We start from the raw sequence: 25,614 nt of genomic DNA, 5'->3' as shown, positions 1-25,614 counted from the left end.
TTTGCTGTTTTCCCCCCGTGTTATATTATTTTAATCTCTAGAAGAATATGATCCTATTTGTTAATTTAGCAGCCTGAATCTGCTAATTGAAATGTAACTATAATTTCTCGTCCTTTTCTAGAACAAAATAGCATTCATTTCATACTGAAGCAAATAAAATCTCTCAATGTGGTGGAAAACACTATTGAAAGTAATAGTGAATATTGTATGAATGTTTCACCAATTTGACAGTGTTAAAGGCAAAATGAGTGTTGTCCATGACCATGCAGATATGATTTATGTTCAAACCATTCAAACACGAGATATTTCTCATTCTGATGATATGAAGATGTAGGTGAGCTGCTCTGGAATTATCACAACATTGATTACAAAAAATATTGTCACTTTTAAACATATGCTTCCTCTAATAATAGGTTAACTAAAACGAAGGTATTCATCTTTGATTCTTCACACAGATTTAAATTACAATGTTTAAAACTATGCTTCAGATTACTGTTCTGAGAAATTCTACCTCGATTGAGGTGCTGAGATAGAACTTCCCTTCGGGTTTCCGTACCTGGTAATGACGCCCCTTTTTACTTTGCGGAAGTTTGTGTTTTGCTGTCAAGTTATTTAAAGCTAGTTTGGGCTGCTTCAGATCACAAAACCTTATTCCTTCACTACACATTATTAATCAACAGATGGTAAACCATGGATCTCAGTCCGGAAGCAATACAGAAGATACTGTCAAGGGTTTGTGTCAAAGTTATTTCCTTCTTTCTGTCTTAGTTCGTTCTGTGTGACTAGCTGGCTAGTATTTGTTTAAATACCTCCTAACGTTACTCATATTATTGTCAAATTGATCAGCTAACTACCGGTTAAACCAGCTTTATTGCAGGCAGCTCAGGCCCCTAAAGGAAGTCTGAAGTAAATAAAACAAGTGAAGTTTCCACGAAATTCAGTTGTCTCCATTTCATTGTCATTACTTAACATTGTTCTGTATCTAGCTAGTTAGCTAACTAACTAGGCAACTAAATCGCATCATGTCATTTTTTTCATTTATTATATCAGTACAAGTTTCGTGATGTTGCTATTGAGGAGCTGCAGAAAGTTCACCGGATTCATCCCGCGATGAAACCAGTAGCTGGCACATACAGTACGTTGGCTTCATCAGAATGATCACCTAATGGCCCTGTGAAGAGTTTGCTTGGACAGACTGTTTTCTGTATCTGTCAATAAAAAAACATAAATCGCCTGTTTCTTCTAAGCTTTCAGTGACGGCACCCAAAAAGATCTGCTGAAGTTGATTGGCAACATACCTGTGAAATATGAAGGTGAGTCTTATCTAACATGTTAGTGTTAAAAAGTTTATGGGTAAAGGCGTAATGAATGCCGTGGGTAAATAGTTAAACCATAATGCAAAACATGTAGCTAGCGTGAACTGAGTTTTTCCATCCACTACACAGGTTCAACACCACCACTGTTATTGTCAACCCAAGTACTGACTGATTGTAGCTGAACGGTGATATCTCAAGACTTATCAAAGTTAGATGGATTTACTGTTAATGTACAGTAATTTCTGTATTCCATGCTGTATAATTCCCAGGCCGTTCATACAACATGCCCATCCTGCTGTGGCTGATGGACTCCTTCCCCTTCACCCCCCCTATCTGCTTGCTGAGGCCTTCCACCAACATGGTCATCAGGGAGGGGAAACACGTGGACGCCAGAGGACGCATCTACCTCCCCAGCCTCCACAATTGGGACCATGTAAGAGGAGGCTCTACTACACAGATACATATGTGAGAGTTGATCACTGTTGTTTCTCTTGACGGAAAGGCAATCCATGCTGACCAAGACCTGGGCCCGTATCCACCAAGCATCTCTGAAAAGATCTTAGGAATTCTGTTTTAAAACTTGTTCTAAGACAAACTCCCAGCTCAGAGTAGGTTTTAGGATGATGTTAAGACACTGCCCATACAAACTCTGAGCCAGGAGTAAAATCAACTCAAAAAGTTTCTCAGCTGGTAATCACAACAGTTTGAGGTATACCGCAAGGAAAGATAGTGATGACACTAATCGCGATGAGGCATTGGCAGCTGTGAATACCATAACACGTGTTGCTTCAGACAACCACGTAAATTACTGTACATCAAATGTTGCAATAAAAATTCGATATAATTTTCGCCTGACTATCACGATCACGTTGCCTACTCTTAATTATTATATAGTATGTTATATGTTGGTGTGGCCGATGTGAAATGGCTAGCTAGTTAACGGTGGTGCGCGCTTATAGTGTTTCAATCGGTGACGTCACTCGCTCTGAGACCTAGAAGTAGTTGTTCCCCTTGTTCTGCAAGGGCCGCGGCTTTTGTGGCGCGATGGGTAACGATGCTTCGTGAGTGACTGTGGTTGATGTGTGCAGAGGGTCCCAGGTTGGGGTGAGGAGAGGGACGGAAGCTATACTGTTTCATTGGCATGCATAACCTTTACTGAACCAAAATATAAATGCAACATGTAAAATGTTGGTTTCATGAGCTAAAATAAAACATTGCAGAAATTTTCCGTATGCACAAAAAGCTTTTTTAGCTCAAATCTTGTGTGCAAATTTGTTTACATCCCTGTTAGTGAGCATTTCTCCTTTGCCAAGATAATCCATCCACCTGACAGGGGTGGCATATCAAGAAACTGATTGATTAAACAGCATGATCATTACACAGGTGCACCTTGTGCTGGTGACACCAAAAGGCTACTCTAAAATGTGCAATTGTGTTGCACAACACAATGCCACAGATGTTACGTTTTGAGGAATGTCCAACAGAGCTGTTGCCAGAGAATTGAATGTTCATTTCTCTACCATAAGCTGCCTCTAATGCCATTTTAGAGAATCTGGCAGAATGTCCAACCGGCCTCACAACCGCAGACCATGTGTAACCACGCCAGCCCTGGACCTCCACATCCGGCTTCTTCACCTGCAGGATTGTCTGAGACCAGGCAACCGGACAGCTGATGAAACTAAGGAGTATTTTAGTCTGTAATAAAGCCCTTTTGTGAGGAAAAACTCATTCTCATTGGCTGGGCCTGATGCCCAAATTGATGGGCATAGCTGCGCCCCTGCCCAGTCATGTGAAATCCATACATTAGGGCCTAATACATTTTATTTCAATTGACTGATTTCCTTATATGAACAGAAACAGTAAACATTTTAATAGTTTCATTGTTATATTTTTGTTCAGTATAAGTTAACATAAGCCCAAATAATTGAAAGAAAAGTATTCATTAGCCTAGTGGTTAAGTATTTAGGCATATCATGTGAAATAGGCCTTGTGAAATCATTATCAAAAGCGCAAGAGATACTATTGTATGTACAGTGCATTCGGAAAATATTCAGACCCCTTCTCTTTTCCACATTTTGTTACGTTAGCCTTATTCTAAAATTGATTAAATAGTTTTCCCCCTCATCAATCTACACATAATAACCCATAACGACAAAGCAAAAACAGGTAAAAAATTTAGCAAATTTATAAAAAATAAAAACTGAAATCACATTTACATACGTATTAAGACCCTTTACTCAGTACTTTGTTGAAGCACCTTTGGCAACGATTACAGCCTGGAGTCTTCTTGGGTATGACGCGACAAAGCTTGGCATACCTGTATTTGGGGAGTTTCACCCATTTTTCTCTGCAGATCCTCTCAAGCTCTGTCAGGTTGGATGGCGAGCGTCACTGCACAGCTATTTTCAGGTCTCTCCAGAGATGTTTGATCGGGTTCAAGTCCGGCGCTGGCTGGGCCGCTCGAGGACATTCGGAGACTTGTCCCAAAGCCACTCCTGCGTTGTCTTGGCTTTGTGCTATTTAGGGTCATGGTCCAGTTGGAAGGTGAACCTTCGCCCCAGTCTGAGGTCCTGAGGGCTGTGGAGCAGGTTTTCATCAAGGATCTCTCTGTACTTTGCTCCGTTCATCTTTCCCTCAGTCCTGGCTAGTCTCCCAGTCCTTGCCACTGAAAAATATCCCCACATCATGATGCTGGCACCACCATGCATCACCGTAGGGATGGTATTGGCCAGGTGATGAGAGGTGCCTGGTTTCCTCCAGATGTGACGCTTGGCATTCAGGACAAACTTTAAATCTTGGTATCATCAGACTAGAGCATATTGTTTCTCATGGTCAGAGTCCTTTAGTTACCCTTTGAAAACTCCAAGCGGGCTGTCATGTACCTTTTTACTGCGGAGTGGCTTCCGTTTGGCCCCTTTACCATTTAAGGCCTGATTGGTGGAGTGTTGCATAGATGGTTGTCCTTCTGGAAGGTTCTCCCATCTCCAGAGAGGAACTCTGGAGCTCTGTCAGTGACCATCGGGTTCTTGGTCACCTCCCTGACCAAGGCCCTTCTTTCCCGATTGCTCAGTTTGACCTGGCAGAAAACACTAGGAAGAGTCTTGTTGGTTCCAAACTTCCATTTAAGAATGATGGAGGCCACTGTGTTCTTGGGGACCTCAAATGCTGCAGAAATGTTTTGGTAACCCTTCCACAGATCTGTGCCTCGACACAATCCTGTCTCGGAGCTCTACGGACAATTCCTTCGACCTCATCGCTTGTTTTTTTTCTCTGACATGCACTGTCAACTGTGGGATCTTATATAGATAGACAAGTGTGTGCCTTTCCAAATCATGTCCAATCAATTGAATTTACCACAGGTGGACTCCAATCAAGTTGTAGAAACATCTCAAGGATGATCAATGGAAACAGGATGCACCGATAGCAAAGGGTTTGAATACTATATAAATGAGGTATTTCTGTTTTTTATCTGTAATACATTTGCAAAAATGTCTAAACGTGTTTTCACTATCATTCTGGGGTTTTGTGTGTAGATTAAGAAAAAAATGATTTAATCAATTTTAGAGTAAGGCTGTAATGTAACGAAATCCTTCTCTACCTTACTGGAGGATAATGTCAAAGGTCTCTGCCCTCTGGGCTTCTTCTCCAGTGTGTTTTGAGAAAAGAGAGGATGTGAGGAATCAAGAAAAGATTGAAGAAGAGCCTGGTACACTAGTATGGACAATACAAATGGAAGTAACGTCGAGTGTGACTTTTTATTTTTCAGCTCCACCTCAAATGTAGCAAAGTTGTGCGAGTGTCATGTTATTCATTCTTTGATGAAGCATTTTTGCTGGAGTAAATCCTCATGTCATTGATCATGACAGATCGACGCCATTGAGGCATTCTGTCTCTCCCATTGTTAAGCTGTGTGTCGTCCTCTTCAGCCCAAGTCGTCTGTAGTAGGTCTCCTGGCTGAGATGATCTCCCAGTTTGAGGAGGAGCCTCCGCTGGGTACCAAGTCCACAGGAGACAACGGAGACCCCAATGAGCTGCTGGCCTTTGTTTCCAACCTGAAGATCAATGAAGGTGGGTATATAGACTAGATTTATTTGCCTGGTTTGCCGGACACAGAATAAATGGTTTAAGAGCAGTGGCGAATCCAACATTTCCAAAATGGGCTAATTCTGCACATATGGTTGGTTTGATGTTGGTATCTCATCACCTCATGAGCTGTCCTAACCAGTACTAGTTAAACTCTGAGTGGTTGTTTCTGGACCCGGTACCGGGAACTCAAATCTTACTGCTGGCAATGTCATAAGAAAATTAAGTGCATTAAAGCCACTTTACAAGGGGTGTAGAGCCTAACTGGCATAATTTTCACTCTAAATCTTTACGATAAAATCATTACATGCATAATCACATTTGCGGTCACTTCTGATGATGGTGTTTTCCCACTAATGGAACATTCGCGTATATATCCTACTGCCTTGTACGCTTATAATGTGAAGAAATAGCCTAATAGTTGATCAATTTTAAGCTAAACATTTTGATCTGCAGTGGGCGGGTTTTATGCTCGTGGTTGTATTAATTTGGAATCTATTGCATACCAAAACTGTCCCAGTCTGTCTTTGGAATATTTATTTCTCGCACAGAATAGAATAGGTCAACCTATGTACTATAGTAGTAGATTGATATAGGCTAGTGCTTTTGCAGTTTGTTAGGCTTACTCATCTTGTTGGCTGACAAAGTAAATGTTATTCGAATATCTTCAATAATCACATCGGAATTGGATAAGGATGTGTGGAGTTGGGTCCCTGATGTGTCCGTCTTCGCTTGTAGCCTGTGAGAAAGACCCGATCACGTGATGGAGAGCCATGTGAGTGAGAGGTGCTTCGGAGCAAGCAGCACTCAGGGAGAAGGGCACAACACAGCACTTCGGACACAACGGCTACTGGCAGCAAAAGGCATGGATTTCTTTAGGGTGCATTATGGCCACAAAGGGGATGTTGCCGTGATATTTGAGACTGATGAAGTGTACAGCCGGCGCAAATAACAAAACAGAACTCTCTTTTCAAATCATCATTAGTCGCATCAATGTATTAAAAATCAAAACATATAGCCCGACGTTTGAATAGAATAGCTAAAGTTACATTTAACTCTAAATTAAGTATATAGGAGTTCCTATTTCTTTGTTAATCGCTCAACACAGAATAGTGCGCACTTCTTCAAATCGTTTGGAGAAAATATCCTCTCTATTTTATTCAGCTTGGTTCAATTGTATTCTTAATACTATAAAATAATGCCACGTAATTCTTAGCAAATCTTGTCTGCTAAATGAACTAGTGTAGCCCACAGCCATATGGCATAGCCAGATCAGGACCTAACATAAGGACAACTCAGAGTATGCTATTCTTTGCTTCTGAAATAGACTACATTTTCTTCATATCATGCTTCTTCAGACCTGTCTAATATAAATAATGGATTTATTGTGAAGGCGTAGGCTATATTACGTGGATTTATTAAACTTTTTAAAATGTAGATGTTCCAAATGTCTGCATCATTGGCTTGTAGGCTATGTTTGGAAGCCAGGAGATGCTAAATATGTTTGCTAATTAACAGTCAATTACCGTGAGACCAACAGTTATTCGCTTGACAATCACCTGCTGACAAGTGTAGTGACCTCCACAGCCCTAGGCGTGGACTCTACAAGGTGTCGAAAACGTTCCAAAGGGATGCTGATCCATGTTGACTCCATTGCGTCCCACAGTTATGTCAAGTTGGCTGGATGTCCTTTGGGTGGTGGAGCATTCTTGATTCACGCTTAACAGTTTCCCATGTGTAAAACACAGCGCTAAGGCAGCCGAAACGTTGAGGGAGGTGCATCTGTGAAAGCCGAAAGTCAGTTTTCCAACTGCGAGGCTCAGTGTTGCCATTGTTTTAAAAAAGTTTTCTGTACGATGTTGAAATAAACATTAACCCCCCCCCCCCCCCATATCACACATTGTACGGAACTCGTAATATAATATGTGCATTGCACAATCAAGAAGTGAGAGCCTCATAACACATGTATATCCATTGTACACAAATCTGGGCAAATAAAAATGTCTTTGGTCACATTCGCGTGGGTTAAACAAAAACATCCCTAATGATTGGTTAACAATAGAGCTTCCCATAATGTGGGGGATGGCTGCAGGATTAACTTTTGATTTTTTTTTTATTAACCCCTCCCCTCTTCGGGACAAATATATTTGTTTTTTTACAGCTTTTTTTGCTACATATATGAACATTTCACATACACATTTTACAAACATGGTACTTTTATATAAAGAAGTCACATAACAATAATACATTAACAAACATAAGCTCTTTTAATCCCGCCTCTCAGCCCATCCCACCTATCACCATAGACCACCCTAGTTTGGTTTCATATACGTTTTTAACCTTTCTAATTGTATAGTTTCAACAGATTGTGAGCTAAACATGAAAACCTTTCCTACGAGTATTATTATATTATTTATTGACTGACGATGGCTTGCCAGATCGCCCAACACTGCTATTTGTTAGGTTAATTTTAAGTGCATGTTGTGATTTTATTTATTTTTTACCATTCCTTAACCTGTGACCAGAAAAAAGCTACAAAGATCATTTATTCTGGTATTGACCCTATTGATTCTGACTCTTCGCAGCAAAATCTACAGAGCTGAGATTGTTGTATGCCCCATATGTATAGCATTCTGTTGGTGGCAAGAATTTTATATAATAATTTAAATTGAACAACTAAGTGTTGAATCAAGTGTAGTTTTTTTGTACCAGTTCATAAACCATATGCCATGGAATTGGTACATTGCAAATCTCTTCCCATTTATTTTTCAACCTGTATGGCGCAGGCGTCAACATTTTTGTCCTCAAATGGAACTGGTATATTTGTCTATTTATGCCAGTCCCTGTCAGCCAATTTGTATCTTTTAATATATGGCAGGCAAACAAGTTCCCGACCTTCTCCCTTTTCCACTTGCTGCCTCCATTTTTGTGGTAGTGCGGCGGTCAGTTGGTTGTAAGTTTGGATTGAGCAGATATTCCCATATATTTCCGATAACTGCGTATGTGACATACAGTTGAAGTTGGAAGTTTACATAAACTTAGGTTGGAGTCATTAAATCTTGTTTTTAAATCACTCCACAAATTTCTTGTTAACAAACTATAGTTTTGTCAAGTTGGTTAGGACATCTACTTTGTGCATGGCACAAGTAATTTTTCCAACAATTGTTTCCAGACAGATTATTTAACTTATAATTCACTGTATCACAATTCCAGTGGGTCAGAAGTTTACATACACTAAGTTGACTGTGCCTTTAAACAGCTTGGAAAATTCAAGAAAATGTCATGGCTTTAGAAGCTTCTGATAGGCTAATTGACATAATTTGAGTCAATTGGAGGTGTACCTGTGGATGTATTTCAAGGCCTACCTTCAAACTCAGTGCCTCTTTGCTTGACATCATGGGAAAATCAAAAGAAATCAGCCAAGACTTCAGAAAAAAATTGTAGACCTCCACAAGTCTGGTTCATCCTTGCGAGCAATTTCCAAACACCTGAAGGTACCACGTTCATCTGTACAAACAATAGTATGCAAGTATAAACACCATGGGACCACCCAGCCGTCATACCGCTTAGGAAGGAGACGTGTTCTGTCTCCTAGAGATGAACGTACTTTGGTGCGAAAGTGCATATCAATCCCAGAACAGCAGCAAAGGACCTTGTGAAGATTTGGAGGAAACAGGCACAAAAGTATCTACATCCACAGTAAAACGAGTCCTATATCCACATAACCTAAAAGGCCGCTCAGCAAGGAAGAAGCCACTGCGCCAAAACCGCCATAAAAAAGCCAGACTACGGTTTGCAACTGCACATGGGAACAAATATCATACTTTTTGGAGAAATGTCCTCTGGTCTGATGAAACAAATATAGAACTGTTTGGCCATAATGACCATCATTATGTTTGGAGGAAAAAGGGGGTGGCCGAAGAACACCATCCCAACCGTGAAGCACGGGGGTGGCAGCATCATGTTGTGGGGGTGCTTTGCTGCAGGAGGGACTGGTGCACTTCACAAAATAGATGGCATCATGAGGCAGAAAAATTATGTGGATATATTGAAGCAACATCTCAAGACATCAGTCAGGAAGTTAAAGCTTAGTCGCAAATGGGTCTTCCAAATGGACAATGACCCCAAGCATACTTCCAAAGTTGTGGCAAAATGGCTTAAGGACGACAACAGTAAAGGTATTGGAGTGGCCATCACAAAGCCCTGACCTCAATCCCATAGAAAATTTGTGGGCAGAACTGAAAAAGCGTGTGTGAGCAAGGAGGCCAACTAACCTGACTCAGTTACACCAGCTCTGTCAGGAGGAATGGGCCAAAATTCACCCAACTTATTGTGTGAAGCTTGTGGAAGGCTACCTGAAAACATTTGACCCAAGTTAAACAATTTAAAGGCAATGCTACAAAATACTAATTGAGTGTATGTAAACTTCTGACCCACTGGGAATGTGATGGAAGAAATAAAAGCTGAAATAAATCACTCTACTATTATTCTGATATTTCACATTATTAAAATAAAGTTGTGATCCTAACTGACCTAAAACAGGGAATTTTTACTAGGATTAAATGTCAGGAATTGTGAAGAACTTTTTAAATGTTTTTAAATGTATTTGGCTAAGGTGTATGTAAACTTCTGACTTCAACTGTAACTGTTTCAATTCATAGTATCATTAATAAATATAATACCATTAAAAAATTTTAAAAAAATCCAAAAAAGTTTTTTTATTAATCAGTATTGTGAGCGGACCAAGTAATTTGGTGTCACTCTAAAGCGGAAAGGTGGAATAAACGAGTCAGGAGTAGGTTTTCTTGATTGAACACATTGAGAGATTTCTGACAATACAAACAATGAGAATCTCCCAAGGAACAACATACATCTTCTTTAGCTGAAATAGTAACACCAGACGATTATCTTTAAACTATAATAACAATCACAGATTTGTCACCGTCTTAATGGATCTTCTTGGATAGCTCCCCTCTCTTGGTAGCCATTCTACAGAGATAGTTTGTCTTCCCCCTCTCTGCTGGTTCCATCCTCTCTCTTATAGGGGAAAGAGAATATTTCATTAGTACCGTCAGCTGTGCTTAATTGCCTCTGGTTACCTTGTCTCACATGCCTTGTTGGGCTGTGAGCCCAGCCTGCCCTCTGGTGGTCCTTCCACAGTATATTTGAATTTAACCGTAGCATTTGTTGTAATATTTGTTTTCTCTTTTCTGGAGGATAAATCTGAAATTGTAACCAGCTTTGTACGGCTTGTTTTAAGAAAGGGTGATACTCATTTTCAATTAGTCGGAAATTTGAAGTTGTAATCCTTATAAAGGCAATTTTTTAACAGAGGATAAACTGTTCTTAATAATCTACTGGAGAACCATTTTGGGTTTAAGTATAACTTATGTATGAGTGAAGCTTTTAGTGAGAGGTTTTAAAGCTTTAATATTAATTAATTTTAGCCCCCCAAACTCATATTCATTATATAAATAGACACGTTTAATTTTGTCTGGCTTAGCATTCCAAATCAAATGAAATATTTTTTTGCTCATATGATTTAAAAAACGAGTGATCTGGAGTAGACAGTGCCATGAGTAAGTAAGTAAACTGATAGGACCAAAGAGTCAATCAATGTGATTTTTCCTTAAATAGACAAGTTTTTACCTCTCCATGGTTGCAGAATCTTACCTATTTTTGCAAACTTTCCATTGAAATTAATTGTGGTAAGTTCTTTTATATTTTTTTTAATTTTATACCAAGTATGTCTACTTCACCATCCACCCATTCTATTGGTAAACACTATTTTTTTTAACAGTAATAAAAACAATTATTTTAGGATCGTATAGGCCTATTCCAATAGAGAACCTAGGCAGGTTTGTAATTATATAAATCTATTCATATTTATTAAGTTTTATCTTAAAAGCTAATCATTCCGATTCACATCGGCGAACAAGGGCTGCACTATTTAACAGCTTTTAAGTCATAATATACCCGACCTCTACAATCGGGCCATATCAAACAAACAAAAAACAGCATTGGTATTTCTAATATACAATCTTCAAATTAAATAAAGAAAAAATCTAAGAAAAAAGGTCAGCCATCTTCGCCTTCCCCTAAATCAAAATCTGATATTACGTCCAAAGCTCCATATTGCCTAAATAGAAAAAGGATAAGTTCATCATACCCGTTCTCCATTACCATAAATCCAACCTTATTTTATATATTTTTGAAGTTGTTCATGCAGAATTCTTTTTGGGGTGAAAAACAAATGAATCTATATTTGTACTGTAATGCGGTGCAAATATGTATCGGGGACTACTTCAACAGGAAGTAACTATCACTCACAGCCACGTTGTAATCTTCGAGTCCTTGAACATTTGGTTGTTTCCATATAAATTATCGACCACTAGATGAACGTTCTGCTTATCTGCTCGGAGCCTTTTGAAAGTGGGGTACAGGGCACGTCTTCGCGCCACTATTTCATGGGGAAATTGTTCATTAGTAGAGAATGGGGTGTTCTTCAATGCCCTACCCTGTTGTAACAAGGCAATTTTCTTTTTTTAGTGGGTTAGAGCATAGCTACGATCGGACAGGGCCTTCCCTCTGCTCTGCCGCCGAAAACGGTGAGCCTTTTAAAAATCAAATGTTTCCACCTGTTCGTCCGTCATCTTGAGATTACGTTTCATGAACACCTTGATTTTTTTCCCCTCTGTTGACTGATAGTTTTTATTTTCATCCTCCTTTATTCCCATTATAACAATATTATTTTTCATACTTCTAGTTTAGATCAAGTAATTCCGCTTTCATTGTTTTATTGTCATACCGTAGCCTCTCCGTAGTGTCTTTTAGGGACCACGGTAGTTTTCAATGTCATATTTCTACTCGTATTTCTTCCATTTAATTACTGTAATCCATTCCTGTTTTTAAGTCCTCAACCTCCCCCAGTAGCCAAGGCAATAGATCCCGTTTTTTTTTTAAACTGCTCTCTCATGCTTGTAAGGTATGCTCTATCTTCTGGAGACAGAGTTATAAAAACTTCTCCCTCCAATGTTACATTTGGAATTTTAGACGGCGGCTTCCCTTCAGGTTTGCTCGCAGAACTCGAGGAAAGGTCTTCACTTGTTCACTTCGGTGTATCCGTTTCGTTTTGCGAGCACATCAAAATGCTGATCAATAAATAGTTCCAGATTATCTAAAATGTTTTGTTTTTCGTAGTTATCAGCTAATCCTACATTTTTGCGATTAATTAATGGGACAAGCTGTGCCTACCACGTCTTCACCCCTGCAGGAAGAAGTTGATGAAGAGCAACTGCAGTAACTTGCAGTGGACCGCAGTCAAAAGGTCATGACCTTTTGATCACATGATTTTTGTAAAGTTCATGCAGGTCGGACAATTTTTTTTATCCCCAGAATGCAACACAGTTTGAAAGGTGACTTGACAAAACAATCCGCTCGAATACGCCCATTGAGATTAGCACGATACACGACTTTGTTCTCACATAGTCACACAGAGTATCTGCAAGTATTTGACACACTGCCGATTTTGCAGGTTTTCCTACTTACAAAGCATGTAGAGGTCTGTAATTTTTATCATAGGTACACTTCAACTGTGAGAGACGGAATCTAAAAAAAAAATCCATAAAATCACATTGTATTATTTTTAAGTAATTAATTTGCATTTTATTGCATGACATAAGTATTTGATCACCTACCAACCAGTAAGAATTCCGGCTCTCAGACCTGTTAGTTTTTCTTTAAGAAGCCCTCCTGTTCTCCACTCATTACCTGTATTAACTGCACCTGTTTGAACTCGTTACCTGTATAAAAGACACCTGTCCACACACTCAATCAAACTACCGATCCTCGACTTCGGTGATGTCATTTACAAAATAGCCTCCAACACTCTACTCAGCAAAATGGATGTAGTCTATCACAGTGCCATCCGTTTTGTCACCAAAGCCCACCACTGCGACCTGTATGCTCTCGTCGGCTGGCACTTGCTACATTTTCATCACCCACTTTGGCCGCCTTTCCTTCCAGTTTTCTTGCTGCCAATGACTGGAACACGTTGCAAAAATCGCTGAAGTTGGAGACTTATATCTCCCTCACTTCAGCTGTCTGAGCAGCTTACTGATCGCTGCAGCTGTACATGGCCCATCTGTAAAGAGCCCACCCAACTACCTACCTCATCCCCATATTGTTTTTATTAACTTTTTTGCTCTTTTGCACACCGGTATTTCTACTTGCACATCTATCACTCCAGTGTTAATTTGCTAAATGGTAATTACTTGGCTAGCTACTATGGCCTATTTATTGCCTTACCTTCTTACTCCATTTCCACACACTGTATATACATTTTTCTATTGTGTTATTGACTGTACTTTTGTTTATCCTATATGTAACTCTGTTTTTTGTCACACTGCTTTGCTTTATCTTGGCCAGGTCGCAGTTGTAAATGAGAACTTGTTCTCAACTGGCCTACCTGGTTAAATAAAGGTGAAATATATATTTTTTAAATTAAGTGCAGTCGCAAAAACTGGAACTGGCTCTGATGATGACCGCCACAGGAATGGAAGAGCCAGAGTTACCTCTGCTGCAGAGGATCAGTTCCTTAGAGTTGCCAGCTTCAGAAATTGCTGCCCAAAAAAATGCTTCACAGAGTTCAAGTAACAGACACATCTTAACATCAACTGTTCAGAGGAGACTACGTGAATCAGGCCTTCATGTTTAAATTGCTGAAAAGAAACCACTACTAAAGGACACCAATAAGGAGAAGAGACTTGCTTGTGCCAAGAAACACAAGCAATGGACATTAGACTGGTGGAAATGTGTCCTTTGGTCTGGTGTCCAAATTGGAGATTTTTGGTTCCAACTGCCGTGTCTTTGTGAGATGCGGTGTGGGTGAACGGATGATCTCTGCATGTGTATTTCCAACCGTAAAGCATGGATGAGAAGTTATGGTGTGGGGGCTCTTTGCTGGTGACACTGTCTGATTTATTTAGAATTCAAGGCACACTTAACCAGCATATCTACCACAGCATTCTGCAGCGATACGCCCATCCCATCTGATTTGCGCTTAGTGGGACGATCATTTGTTTTTCAACAGTACAATGACCCAACACACCTCCAGGCTGTGTAAGGGCTATTTTACCAAGAAGGAGAGTGCTGCGTCAGATGACCTGGCCTCCACAATCCCCCGACCTCAACCAAATTGAGATGGTTTGGGATGTCGGACCGCAGAGTGAAGGAAAAGCAGCCAACAAGTGCTCAACATATGTGGGAACTCCTTCAAGACTGTTGGAAAAGCATTCCAGGTGAAGCTGGTTGAGAGAATGCCAAGAGTGTGCAAAGGGTGGCTACTTAGAAGAATCTAAAATATATATTTAAAAAAATATATTTCTTTAATACTTTTGTGCTTACTACATAATTCCATGTGTGTTATTTCGTAGTTTTGATGTCTTCACTATTAGTCTACAATGTACAAAATAGTAAAAAATAAAGAAAAACCCTTGACTGAGTAGGTGTTCTAAAACATTTGACCGGTATATGAGCTTTGTGGATATGGGCCCTGGGTTTAAAACAACTTTCAATGGAGATTCTCCATTGAGCATGCTTTTCAGTCCAGAATTAGGCGTAATCTGTGTCTGGGAAACCAGACTTTCTAGACATATACTGCCAGAATGCAGCTTGCTGAATGGTTCATTGGGTTTAAAAAGGTAAGGCTATATTTGAGGATAACACATGACCGCTTTATACCACAATTATGTCCAAAGTGTATTTCTTCATTCAATGAAACCTGTCACCTACTACAAATTAGCGTTTTGATATTCAAGGTGTCGGTATCTGATGAAACCAGAAACTGACAACGTAAACTCCAGGTTAAGCCGTGGCTGGGTCTGATAGTTTGCCAAGAATGTCCAAGCCAGCTTTCTCTAGGGATGCTGTGGTAAATTGCAGAATGTTTAGATTGAAATGTATAATTTAGAACAGATCTGATTGTCTGTCATGTAGAACTGGGAAAAGCGTCATCTCTGTTTGGTACATTTCTGTTTGCAGCATTCTGAAGCTAAACATCTCACCTGACGTTAACGCCCCTGGCTCTAACTCAAACCATGTCCTCCTATCACAGGTGGAGTACAGCATCACGATCACTTAATCAACAAAGTCACAGTCATTGGGGGCGGAGACTTGGGAATGGCATCAGTGATGAGCATTTTGGCAAAAGTATGACTGCCTTTTATTTGCTTTGACACTCAAATGTTAAAACCGGGTCGTGTTCATTAGGACACGCGACAGGAAACCTTTTGTGACGAGAAATTGAAATTTGTGTTTCTTATTGGACAAGTCCATGTAGTACTTCTTTCAGCCTCTACTTTTTGCCCTCCAAAAGGTTGCAAATGTTGTCACAAAGCAGAATCAAAGGCTGATTTTGAAGTGAAATGTATTTAAACCTACTTGACAAACAATTTATAGATTGCCCTCTTTCAGTCTGTTTTCTTGCTTTTGGTGCCAAATGAACACGACCCAGGTACATTGTTATAACAAGCCTTTCATAATCCCTGTTGTTTCGAAAGGATGTGTTTTGAGTATTGATCACCATTTCTATCCCATGTATCCTTCATAACAGTGAAGAGTTCACATATTATGTTCTCTCTCTCTCTCTGCTTTATAGGGTAAAGTGGATAGACTAGTCTTCATTGACGTAGCCGAGAGCTCCACCAAAGGTGGTAGCATGGATCTAGAGATTTTCAACTTACCGAAGGTGGAGGTATCTAAAGGTACATCTCCTACAAACGTATTAGACACTACTTTTACCCAGTAGAGCAGCAGTGAACTGTACACTAATGCAGTCCTATCAGAGTGGCCTATCAACAAAACCAATTGAGAAAATGCCATAACATTTCCACATGGATATAGGTGTTGACTTCTATGATATCCCCTACAATAGCCGATATGTGGTGTTCATTGTAGGCCTACATTCCATGAGACTTTAAAAACATTATGCACGGCTTGACATAAACCATTTTAGGACTGATGTTTCTTATTATAAAGTTCAAATCACTTTACAAAAATAAGAGATGATTTATAACACAGTTTGCCAAATAGGTGACTGAAAATTGTATTGTGTTAAAAAAAAATATGAAAAAGTGGTGCGTGCGTATGTATTCACCCCCTTTGCTATAATTAAGATCTGGTACAACCAATTACCTTCAGAAGTCACATCATTATTTAAATAAAGTCCACCTGTGTGCAAACTAAGTGTCACATGATCTGTCACATGATCTCAGTATATATACACCTGTTCTGAAAGGCCCCAGAGTCTACAACACCACTAAGCAATGGGCACCATGAAGACCAAGGAGCTCTCCAAACAGGTCAGGGACAAAGTTGTGGACAGATCAGGATTGGGTTATAAAAAATATCTGAAACATCCCACAGAGCACCATTAAATCCATTATTAAAAAATGAAAACAATATGGCACCACAACACATCTGCCAAGAGAGGGCCGCCCACCAAAACTCACAGACCAGGCAAGGAGGGAATTAATCAGAGAGGCAACAAAGAGACCAAAGATTACCCTGAAGGAGCTGGAAAGTTCCACAGCGGAGATTGGAGTATCTGTCCATAGGACCACTTTAAGCCGTACACTCCACAGAGCTGGGCTTTACGGAAGAGTGGCCAGAAAAAAGCCATTGCTTAAAGAAAAAAATAAGCAAACATGTTTGGTGTTTGCCAGAAGGCATGTGGGAGATTCCCCAAACATATGGAAGAAGGTACTCTGGTCAGATGAGACTAAAATTGAACTTTTTGGCCATCAAGGAAAATGCTATGTCTGGCGTAAACCCAACACCTCTCATCACCCCGAGAACACCATCCCACAGTGAAGCATGGTGGTGGCAGCATCATGCTGTGGGGATGTTTTTCATCGGCAGGGGCTGGGAAACTGGTCAGAATTGAAGGAATGATGGATGGCGCCGTACAGGGAAATTCTTGAGGGAAACCTGTTTCAGCCTTCCAGAGATTTGAGACTGGGACAGAGGTTCACCTTCCAGCAGGACAATGACCCTAAGCATACTGCTAAAGCAACATTCATGTGGTTTAAGGAGAAACATGTAAATGTCTTGGAATGGCCTAGTCGAAGCCCAGACCTCAATCCAATTGAGAATCTGTGGTATGACTTAAAGATTGCTGTACACCAGCGGAACCCATCCAACTTGTAGGAGCTGGAGCAGTTTTGCCTTGGATAATGGGCAAAACTCCCAGTGGCTAGATGTGCCAAGCTTATAGAGACATACCCCAAGAGACTTGTAGCTGTAATTGCTGCAAAAGGTGGCTCCACAAAGTATTGACTTTGGGGGGGTGAATAGTTATGCACGCTCAGGTTTTCAGTTTTTTTTGGTCTTATTTCATGTTTTCTTTTTCTTATTTTGCATCTTAAAAGTGGTAGGTTGTGTAAATCAAATTATACAAACACCCCCAAAAATCTATTTTATTTCCAGGTTGTAAGGCAACAAAATAGGAAAAATGCCAAGGGGGGTGAATACTTTCACAAGCCACTGTATGTTGGAGCGTGCAGGTCCTTCTTTCAAAGGGATGTTTATTCAAGGGATGACTATCAACGCTGGGGCTACCACTTTCCCAAAAAACGTGTGTGACAATGGGGCCTTAAGATACTCCACTTTTGTTGAAGAACCGTTTTGTTTTCCAATGATAGACATGTCGGCGTCTGCCGACTCCAGTGTAATCGTGGTGACGGCGAACGCGTGGAGCAACGAGCAGTCGTACGTGAGCGTGGTCCAGACCAACGTGGACATGTACCGGGGCATTATCCCAGGCCTGGTCCGCCTTAGCCCCAACGCTGTGCTGCTCATCGCCTCGCAGCCAGGTCCGAACACACACACACACCTACCAGTCAAAAGCAGCAGAAGGCACTGAACTAGAAATGTCATGGGAAATACAGAAAAATTGTGATCAAATCTCCTATTGGTGTATGATTTACTGTCCACAAAAAATATCTGCGAAAATTTCATAAATCCTCTTTTCTAATATCCCTCCCTCTCTCCCTCCTCTTCCCATCCCCCTTATTTTCCTATCCTTTGACCTCTGACAGTGGACATCATGACCCACGTGGCGTGGAGACAGAGCGGCCTGCCACCATCCAGGGTGATTGGGGCGGGGTGTAACCTGGACTCTGAACGTCTCTGTCACGTCCTGGACATCAGTCTCAACACACACAAACAGGCCTGGGTCATAGGAGAACTCTCAGACAACAAGGGTAAGATAGAGACAGGTCTGAGGATTTCTTTCAGCAGTGGTGGCAAAGTTAGCATGGTGGGTTGCATGGCATGGCCAGAAGGCGGGGTTTCCGACCAAATGTTAGAGGTCCTACTCTTGGCCGCAGTGACAACATTTTGCGTTTTTTAAAGCTAATTTGTACACATTTTGCCATGGCTTATGCTAGATTCTGTCTAGTTTTATTTTGGTCATTGTTAGTGCTCAAACTGATCTTATAAAATATATATATTTAGCTACATGATCATTTCTACATACTTTGGTTTTAGTCATTTATAGCTGCATGATGTAACTTTTTGGGCGACCTGACCAAATTCACATAGACATTTTAGGTGTAGATCTGTCATTCTCATTGAAAGCAAGTCTAAGAAACTGTAAATCTGTTCTATGTGAGCTATTTCTATGCTTCCCATTCTTACGTTTTCGTTTTTGCATCTTTTGCTTTCGGTTTTGTACACCACCTATAAACAACTGAAAATATATTTCACAGCGGTTTAGATGGTTTAGATGGTAAAATGATTCTCTACACATTGCTTGTTTTGTCACAAAGTGAAATTAGGCTCCTCCATTTCTGCATATTGCACTGAAAACATTTTACCATCCTGGATCTCCCCCAATTTTTTTTTTTTGTAATCCTTTATTTGGTATTGATTTAGCAATGATTTAGAAGCAGTGGCCTACCGCTGCTAAATGAATATAGGGGAAATATTGCATACCAAACTACCAAGGCAGTATCTACTTGCAGTGAATGTTTATTATTACTCTCTGTGGAGCACAGGAGCCATTTAATGCAATATCTCTAGATATGAATGGGATTTCTATAACACTCACAATCTCTCTTTGTGTTGCAGTCCCTGTGTTGAGTAACATTTTGATGGGGGCTAGCCACCAACATCCAGAGATCGCACCCAGATCCAAAGCTACCAAACCTCTGTTAGACCGGTAAGTAACAAAAACAAGGTCTTTTATCCCTCAGAGCACTGCCAAGAACTTCCCCCGGAGACTGGCGCGACTATGACCCAAAATGGCATCACACTGACTGAAGGTGTTCCGGATACATGTCGCCCGCAGGCACAGATCTAGGATCAGCTCACCCAATCTTAATATAAAAAAGAAGACAGAACAATTATAAAGCGGACCTCATATCAGTGTCTAGGGCCAGGTGCAACTGTATTCTAATACTGCACACTGTTCCCCTATACAGTGCATTTGTAAAGTATTCAGACCCCTTGACTTTTTCCACATTTTGTTACGTTACAGCCTTATTCTAAAATTGATTAAATCTTTTTTTCCCCTCAATCTACACACAATACCCCATAATGACAAAGCGAAAACAGGTTTTTACATAAGTATTCAGACCCTTTGCTATGAGACTCAAAATTGAGCTCAGTTGCATCCCTTTTCCATTGATCATCTTTGAGATGTTTCTACAACTTGATTGGAGTCCACCTGTAGTAAATTAAATTGATTGGACATGATTTGGAAAGGCACACACCTGTCTAAATAAGGTCCCACAGTTGACAGTGCATGTTAGAGCAAAAACCAAGCCACGAGGTTGAAGGAATTGTCCGTAGAGCTCCGAGACAGGATTGTGTCGAGGCAGAGATCTGGGAGAGGGTACCAAAACGTTTCTGAAGCATTGAAGTTTCTCAAAAACACAGCGGCCTCCACCATTCTTCAATGGAAGACCTACTCTTCCCAGAGCTGGCTGCCCGGCCAAACTGAGCAATCTGTGGAAAAGGGCCTTGGTCAGGGAGGTGACCAAGAACCTGATGGTAACTCTGATAGACCTCCAGAGTTCCTCTGTGGAGATGGGAGAACCTGTCCAGAAGGACAACCATCTCTGCAGCACTCCACAAATCAGGCCTGTATGGTAGAGTGGCCAGAAGGAAGCCACTCCTCAGTAAACGGCACATGACAGCCCGCTTGGAGTTTGACAAAAGGCACCTAAAGGACTCTGACACAAGATTCTCTGGTCTGATGAAACCAAGATTAAAAAAAAAAAATACAAAAAAAAACAGGCATTGAATATCACTTTGGATGGTGTATCAATACACCCAGTCACTACAAGATACAGGCGTTCTTCCTAACTCAGTTGCCAGAGAGGAAGGACACCGCTCAGGGATTTCACCATGAGTCCAATGGTGATTTTAAAACCGTTAGAGTTTAATGGCTGTGATTGGCGAAAACAACTGATGGATCAACAACATTGTAGTTACTCCACAATGCTATCATAATTGATAGAGTGAAAAGAAGGAAGCCTGTACAGAATACAATTTTCCAAAACATGCATCCTGTTTGCAACAAGGCACTAAAGTAATACTTAAAAAAATGAGGGAAAGCAATTAACTTTTTGTCCTGAATAGAAAGTGTTATGTTTGAGTCAAATCCATAAAACACACAAATCCAATAAAACACATTACTGAGTACCACTCCATATTTTCAAGCATAGTGGTGGATGCATCATGTTATGGGTATGCTTGTCATCGTTAAGGACTGGGGAGTTTCAGGATAAAAAATAAACGTAATAGAGATAACCACAGGCAAAATCCTAGAGAAGAACCTGGTTCAGTCTCCTTTCCACCAGACATTAGGAGATTAATTCACCTTTCAGCAGGACAATAACCTAAAACACAAGGCCATTGGAGTTGCTTAGCAAAAGTTTCGAATGTTCCTCAGTGGCAGAGTTAGTTTTGACTTATAATTGGCTTAAATCTATGGCAAGACTTAAATGGCTGTTTAGCAATGATAGACAACCAATTTGACAAAGCTTAATGAAATTTGAAAATAATGGGCAAATGTTGCACTATCCAGGTGTGGAAAGCTCTTAGAGACTTACAGCTGTAATCGCTACTAAAGGTGATTCTAACATGTATTGAATCGGGGGGTTGAATACTTATCTAATCGAGAGTTTTATTTTTCATGATTTAAAATATTTGTTGTAATGTTAGAATTTTTCTTTCACTTTGACAGAGTATTTTGTGTAGATTGTTGAAAATAAATGAAATCCATTTGAATCCGACTGTGTATCAACAAAGTGGAAAAAGTCAAGGGGTGTGAATACTTTCCTACTCTAGCCGAATGGGCCAACATGGCGTTGACCAGTTTCCTGTTTTGTGCAGGGCGTTTGAGATGCTGAAGGGCCGTGGCCAACGCTCCTGGTCCGTGGGTCTGTCTATCGCTGACATCAGCCACAGTATCCTGGTGGACCAGAGGAAGACTCACTCTGTCTCCACACTGGCACAGGTAACACAGCTGCACATGTAACAGTATTGCCTCCTCTCTCCCCGCCTCTAACCAAGGACCCTCTGCACTCATAGACAACAGCCACCCTCGAAGCATCGTCACCCATCGCTCCACAAAAGCTTGCCGAGCAAGGGGAACAACTACTTCAAGGTCTCCGAGCGAGTGACGTCACCGATTTTGAAACGCTATTAGCGCGCACCCTGCTAACTAGCTAGCCATTTCACATCAGTTACACACAGACTGACTGAAACGGGGAGGGACTACCTGGGCTTGTCCAATGAGAAGCTTATTTTTGCTTTCCGTTGCAAAATGTTTAAAAAGCGTTTTTTTGTTGCCAAATGAACACAATCAAGGTCCCTCGAGAAACCACAATTTACTATATACACCTCAGCTCAACTTGATGTGTTGGAGGGGTTTTTCTGACAAAAATGCACTGCTGTCACATGTTTCTCAGCTTGTGCTCTGTGTCGCATCCTGTACCTGTGTGTTAAGTTTTGTGTGTCCCTATCCGTTTCCCTGGGATGATCTCAATTGCATACTCCTCCCGTCCTTCTCGTCTCCGTCTCAAAACCCATTGGATATGAGAGCCAGAAGTTCGTCCTCGCTGACCTTCTCCTCCAATTGGTTTGAAGGAGGCAAGGAAAGAGGGCAAGAGGAGTATGCTATTGAGTTTCTCCCCGTGTGTGTTTCAGGGCTGGGGCGGTATCGGTGCGGAGGTGTTCCTCAGCCTACCCTGTGTCCTGGGGGTGTCGGGTTCAACCCGTCTAGCAGGCGTGTCCCTGGGACAGGAAGAGGATGCCAGACTGAGGGAGAGCGTCACGTCGCTCTGTGCCCTCCTCTCACAGCTCAGGATATGATGCCCTGCCCCGGGCAGCACACCCAGCCAATCAATCTGACTGATGAGGCCATCGGCGCTCAGCATGGATGAGTGTTCTTCAGTCCTGGGCCCTGTTTCCTAAAAGCATTGTAAGGCTAGGTTAATCTTAGAACAATAGGATCCTATGGTTCTAAGCCTTAAGACCTGGAAGGCAGTAGGGTGGGCAGGTTTTTGCCCCAGCCCTGTAATAATTCATCAGATTTGGCTAATTTACTAATTGTCAAGCTTTTGTTTAGTGGAATCTGTTGTTAGTGCTGGGTTGGAACCAAAGCCTGCACACACTGGCATAGATGACGAGAAAGGGTCAAGTTCAAGCGATGAAAGATTTAAATTTTTCGTAGTTTTCCAAAATTAAATGTAATCTGGTTGAATGGTGAAAACTGTTCATTATTTATGAAGAAAATTGTATGCAAAGGAATCCGAAAGATGTCTTTATTATATATTTAACAGCTTATTTACAGCACTCCAATGCTATATTTCTGTATGCCTATCATTCCTGGACTTTTTAGAGAAGGAAACAAAAATGAACATCTAAATCTTAATGACCAAATATTGACTCGGTGTCATTACTATTACGTTGTTATGCACATTTGTAGGGTGCTCTTCTTTGCACTCCACATCCCCTAACCACAGTGAAGGTGTGGCTTGTTGTTGAAATGTATGCCGTGTTTTGGTGGAGGGATAAAGCTGGGTCGTGTTCTTGTGGCACCAAACGGAACATGGAGGTACTACCTGGACTTGTCCAATAAGAAACGTTTGACTTTTCCGATGCAAAACCTTTTCCGATTGCGTGCCGTAATGAACACGACCTAAGCTTAATGGCCTTACTTTACTGCTGTCTTATGCTGTTTTTCACTATGTTGTTAAACTGGCTTTATACAGTGCCTTCTGTTTAATATGCCTTCTGGAACTACTTCCCTTTAACTATGTGCTAAACTACCTGCTGTGTGTGTTAAGAAACGTTGAAACCTGGTGTTGTACATACACACCAACTGCTGGAGATGAAATGCTATTAAATACTAAAGTAAAGATTTGTATGTTTATTAACCCTTTAACTGTCTCTTTGAATGTAAAAAATACATATTTCACCTTAAATGTCATTTATAAGAACTTCCTCTCTTTTTTTTTTTTAAACTTTGTTTAATTTGGAAATTACAGGGCTCTACCAGGCAGTTGAAGTCAATGCCACATCAGAATGACAATTTGCATAGCATTTTAGTAATCTAAAACATACTACAAATTTCTTTACTTCAAATAGCTTTCATAGGTAGGTAAGCATTGTTAAATGAGGACTCATGTCGAATATTAGCAAATTATGGTTATTGTATTAATATGAATGAATGTGTTTTCAGGTGGTGTATAGTGCAATCTCCCCTAAAATGGTTATCTTCAATTTCAAATGTTTTAGGTTCTTACATAATGTTTCTCACCTTCAGACTACATGTAAGGGATAATCAACGAGGAGCTATGAGTTCTCTGGAAAACAATGAAATACGTGGAAGGAGTTACATTATTTTCCATAGAACGCATAAAGCCCTGAGATGATTATCCCTTTTATACCATGGCTATGACTTAACACATTTACCGCTAGAAATTTGTTATTTTGCAGGTAGAAATGTTCAACATCCACACAATGAACAAAAATATAAATGCAACATGTAAAGTGTTCCCTTGGTTCACGAGATTAAATAAGATCCCAGAAATGTTCCACATGCACAAAAATATTATTCCTCTTAAAATGTGTGCATATCCCTGTCAGTGAGCATTTCTCCTTTGCCAAGATAATTCACACACCTGACAGGTGTGGCATATAAAGAAGCTGATTTAAATGGCATGATCATTACACAGGTGCACCTTGTGCTGTAGACAGAAGGCCACTAAAATGTGGTTTTGTCACAACACAATGCCACAGATGTCTGAAGTTTTGAGGGAGCGTGCAATTGGCATGCTGACTGCAGGAATGTTCACCAGAGCATGTAATGTTAATTTCTCTCATGTGCACTCTCTCTTTCTAAATCCCCATCTTGTGTAACACGTGTCATATCGTGTTGGTCCGCTAGGGACCTGTTTCATTGTACTTAGTTCTAATCAATAGCCTAGACCACAGGTGTCAAACTCATTCCACGGAGGGCCGAGTGTCTGCGGGTTTTCGCTCCACCCTTGTACTTGATTGATGAATTAACATCACTAATTAGTTAGGAACTCCCCACACCTGGTTGTCTAGGGCTTTATTGAAAGGAAAGACCAAAAACCTGCAGACACAAGGCCCTCCGTGGAATGAGTTTGACACCCCTGGCCTAGACTGTTTATGTATGTTATATCATTTAGCTGTTGGTAAATAAATAATTAACTCAATTGGTCTGGTACGGAATTATTTAGTGAGACACGGGTTTGTGCAGATTTACGAATTATCCGACATTCAGGATGAGACTGTAGAGGAAATTAGTGACTGCTGTAAAATCAATATTCTGATAGAGTTAATTTGGGAAACGGAAACTCATTAAAGAAACTTTTCCCATGCTGCCCCAGGTAACTGAGTTAATGATTACCGGATTCATTTTATCACGTAATTATAAACATAGTTAATAATTTGATAAACAGCAGTTGTCACATTAACGACAACGGCCTAGTTCGGCCAAACCCGGATGACGCTGGGCCAATTGTGCTCCGCCCTATGAGACTCCCAATCATGGCTGGATGTGATTCAGCCTGTATTCGAACCAGGGACTGTAGTGTCTCCTCTTGCACTGAGATGCAGTGCCTTAGACCGCTGCGCCACTCAGGAGCCCAAATGATGCAGCACTCCATCAATC

The 25,614-nt window shown here is 40.7% G+C and overlaps 1 protein-coding gene across 1 annotated transcript; it reads left to right on the top strand.

Moving 5' to 3' along the window:
* The first annotated feature begins 49 nt into the window (after nt 1-49).
* Nucleotides 50-25,156, top strand: uevld (UEV and lactate/malate dehyrogenase domains). The gene is made up of 12 exons (XM_055934957.1): nt 50-732; nt 1,051-1,135; nt 1,248-1,313; nt 1,586-1,749; nt 5,243-5,384; nt 15,514-15,608; nt 16,057-16,162; nt 18,101-18,271; nt 18,497-18,661; nt 19,530-19,620; nt 21,801-21,924; nt 22,617-25,156. The coding sequence occupies exons 1-12, from the start codon at nt 691-693 to the stop codon at nt 22,779-22,781; spliced, it is 1,416 nt and encodes a 471-aa protein (XP_055790932.1). The 5' UTR covers nt 50-690; the 3' UTR covers nt 22,782-25,156.
* Nucleotides 25,157-25,614: the final 458 nt, after the last annotated feature.

The sequence above is a fragment of the Salvelinus fontinalis genome, chromosome 9 (assembly GCF_029448725.1).
Source record: "Salvelinus fontinalis isolate EN_2023a chromosome 9, ASM2944872v1, whole genome shotgun sequence".
NCBI lineage: Eukaryota > Metazoa > Chordata > Actinopteri > Salmoniformes > Salmonidae > Salvelinus > Salvelinus fontinalis.
Note: the sequence above shows the minus strand (reverse complement) of the source record. Positions and strands in the feature narration are given on the sequence as shown.